We start from the raw sequence: 3,485 nt of genomic DNA, 5'->3' as shown, positions 1-3,485 counted from the left end.
TATCTTCTGCAGCCCTTGAGGTAGCACGGCTCAGCGCCAACGGGGAGGGGAGAGTGGGAGGAGAAGGAGGGTATAAAGGAAGGTGTTGATGTCGCCATGGCAGTGGCGAAACAGACTGGCGGGCAGGAACGGGGTCACGCCATCCGGAGGGTGGGGCCTTGACAGCTCGCAGCTGGCCTGGTGTGGTCAGCCAGTCCAAGGCTGGGTGGTGGGGCAGGGCCGGAGGGCCTGCAAAGAAAGGAGCCAGCACCCATGGATGGCCGCAAGGTCATCCATGTGTGCTGGCGGTGTTAGAGAGTTGTTGAGAGCCCTGACGAGTCCAGGTACTCAACTACGCTGAGCAGGGCCGGGAGGTGGTTTCGACAGGGGAAGAGGATGTCCTCCTGTCGTGTGGTGGGAAGTCCAAGGCGGCGAAACTCCTGCAGGAGCAGTCCACGGGGTTGGTTGTGAGCCGGGCAGGCCAGAAGGAGGTGCTCCAGTGTCTCTGGCTCACCACAGGAGGCGCAGGCAGGTGAGGCGATGAGGCCAAGCCGATGGCGTCGTGCGGCTGTCCAGCAACAGCCGATTCTCAGCCGGAGTAGCAGCGAACTCTCCCTCCGTGCAAGGCCGCGTTGCGGTAGCTGTCGTGGGGGGTGTCCCAAGGACACGCGCTTGTCAGGATGGGACACCTGGAGGTGCCGCTGAAGCCGGAGCCTCGTGAAGTCCGCGGCTGTGACTGCCGCACTCAAGGGGACGTCACCGTGGTGGGCACTCTTGGCTAGGGCATCAGCCTCCTCGTTGCCCGGGATGCCTACATGAGCAGGGATCCAGTGCAGGGACACCGGGCAACCTGCATCCTGTAGTGCCGCCAGTCGCGTTGAGAGGAGGGCGACCCCCAGGCACGCCCTCTCCGGCCTCTGCAGGCTCAAGAGGGCTGCCTTGGAGTCGCAGAAGATTGCTGCTGGAGTCTCCGGGGGTTCCTCTGTGAGCAGGTCGACGGCAAGGTGGAGGCCTGCTACCTCCGCTGCTGTGGAGCTCGCATGGGCTGGAAGGCGACACTGCCTACTCTTCTGCAGGGAAGGTATGATGCACGCCGCCATCGACGAGCCTGTGTCGGGAACCACGGAGCCATCGACGAACACCTGCAGGTGGCCCTCAAGGTCCTCGTGGAGGAGTGAGGCCGCCGTCTGCTGCAATGCGCAGGTCGGTGATCACCGCTTGGTGATGCCTGGTAGCTCCGTGGTGATGGCCATAGGAGGTCTCTGGGGTGGGGGCAGCTGCACTGTGTTGGGTGGGGGGTTCCCGATCACCTCATCGTACAGGCAGCACAGCCGCCCCATCTGCGAGGAAGGCCGTGAGCGCAAGCGGGTCAGCAGGCCACCGCCGTCTGCAGCATGGTGGAGTCGGTCGATGTGCCGCAGGCCCTGCTGTAGGAGCAGCAGCGGCAAGGGCCACGCTCCAGCCTCGGCCAGGGTGGCAGCGACCTGCGAGTTGCGCGGAACACCTAGGCAGAGCCGAACTGCTGCCCGGTGTTGCAGCTCCAGCTTCTTCAGGCGGGGTGGTGGTAGCGCCACCAGTGGGAGGGCGTACCGCAGGCGTGAGGTGGCTGCTGCATCGAAGAGTTGCAAGGCCCACCTGGTTGTGCAGCCTTGTCCGCGGGCGAGGAGCTGCGAGACGGCCTTGCGGACCCGGAGTACCTGCGCGTACAGGGCCCTGGCAGCAGGCAGCCAGGTGAGCCGGTGGTCAATGCGTAGCCCCAGGTATGTGACTGCCGTGCTCCAGGGGATGGCGACGTCCTGCAGGTGAAACCGGGCAGCTTGGCGGCGAGCGGCTGCTCGCGGGTGGAGCAGCATGGCCTCCGTCTTCTTGGCCGAGATGTCCAGGCCGATGCTGCTCAGGTAGGCCGCTGCAGTGTCCAAGGCTCTCTGCAGGGCCTTGCGTGCCCTGCGAACGTGCTGCGGTCATCCTCGGACCCACAGGGCGATGTCATCTGCATAGATCGAGGACTCGACAGGAAAGTGAGGGTCGATCGGCAGGGCGGCAGGCAGCCGGGCCATGCCCAGGTTGAACAGGAAGGGGCTCACCACAGACCCCTGCGGAACGCCTGCCACCACTGCACGAGGTGCGCTCTTTGCTTTCCCCACACGCACCTGGAGTGTGCGTTCCTTCAAGAACGACGTGATGAAGCGCCGCAGGTTTCCCCCAATGCCGAGGAGGTCCAGGGCCTGCTGGATGACTGGGTGAGGCAGGCCGTCGAAGGCTCCCTTGATGTCGATGAGCACCAAGAGTACGATGTCTCCACGGGCCTTGGCCTCCTCCAGTGTGGAGACCACGTCTGCAATGGAGCCTGCAGTGGATCGTTGGCGCCGGAAGCCTGTTTGTTGGTCGACCAGGAAGCCCCTGGCACGAGCCACCCAGTCCAGCCGGACCAGAGCAATGGCCTTCATCACCTTGCAGGCTGCAGAGGTGAGGGAGACCGGCCGGTAGGACGACAGGTCCCCGGCCGGCTTTCTGGCCTTCAGGATGGGGGCCACGATGGCCATGCGCCAGGACTCTGGCACCTGCCCTGACCGCCAGGTCACGTTGAAGCAGTCGAGCAGGCGCTGCTGTTCGTTGGCGGCCAGGTTCCGCAGCATCTGCGTTGTGACCTCGTCAGCTCCAGGTGCGCTGCGACGCTTACCTCTCCGTAGAGCCGCCTGAAGTTCGTGGAGTGTTAGTGGCTCGTCGCAGATCGTGGCCACCTGGCTGCATGTCCACTCTGGGTGGAGGCATTGAAGGCAGGTAGGCTGGTTGGCAGGGGGCAGTCCGACCGGTATGATGGCAGCAGTCCGGGGGGCAGGGGGAGCAAAGCGGTCTGCCAGAAGTTCCGCGAGAGCCTCCTCGCTGATCCCCAGCGTGATGGCCACGGCAAGGACTGGTTGGCGGCTCGTCCTCCTGTTGGTGAGTGATTTCAGGAGTCGCCAGGCCAGGGGGCCCCGGGACCTGTCCTTGATGGTGGAGCAGAGGCTGCTCCAACTTTGGCTCCTCCTGCGCCGAGCCTGCCGTCTGCAGCAGGCATCCACCCGTCGGTAGTCGGTCCAGTGCTCTGCCTTACCCGTCCGGATGGCTCTGCGCTCTGCACGGCGTCTGGAGGCACGAATGTTCAGCAGGTACAGGTCCGGAGCAGGGGTATGTGGTTGGGCAGAGCACTGAACGGTGGGCCGCCTGCGCACACTTAGCTATGGCACTCAAGAAGTCACAGCCATCGACCAACTCCCTGCAGTGCTTCCTGAACAGGGACCAGTCTGTGACATGGTATGTTCTTGACCGTGGCCTGCTCCCAGACACCGGGATGATTACAATGGGAAAATGGTCCGACCACCAGGTGTCTGGAGCTGTGGCCCAGGAGTAGGTGCACTGCTCTGTGGTGAGTGTGAGGTCGATGACTGTGTTCACTCCACGACGGACGTAGGTGGGCCCTCCGCTGTTGAGGATGAGCAGTCCCGCTCGGTTGATGATGGGCTCGG

At 64.2% G+C, this 3,485-nt stretch overlaps 1 protein-coding gene across 1 annotated transcript; it reads right to left on the bottom strand.

The window, feature by feature from the left end:
* Window positions 1-290: 290 nt before the first annotated feature.
* LOC119435463 (uncharacterized) lies at window positions 291-1,079 on the bottom strand. Its single transcript, XM_037702314.1, has one exon. The coding sequence runs from the start codon at window positions 1,077-1,079 to the stop codon at window positions 291-293; it is 789 nt and encodes a 262-aa protein (XP_037558242.1).
* Between the last annotated feature and the right edge of the window lie 2,406 nt (window positions 1,080-3,485).

This window comes from Dermacentor silvarum, unplaced genomic scaffold (assembly GCF_013339745.2).
Source record: "Dermacentor silvarum isolate Dsil-2018 unplaced genomic scaffold, BIME_Dsil_1.4 Seq725, whole genome shotgun sequence".
Classification (NCBI taxonomy): domain Eukaryota; kingdom Metazoa; phylum Arthropoda; class Arachnida; order Ixodida; family Ixodidae; genus Dermacentor; species Dermacentor silvarum.
The sequence above is the reverse complement of the archived record's forward strand: the minus strand, read 5'-3'. Positions and strand labels throughout refer to the sequence as shown.

Excerpts from the sequence above, each read along its gene's own strand:
- LOC119435463 (XM_037702314.1), bottom strand. The coding sequence starts at position 1,079 with ATGGCGGCGTGCATCATACCTTCCCTGCAGAAGAGTAGGCAGTGTCGC.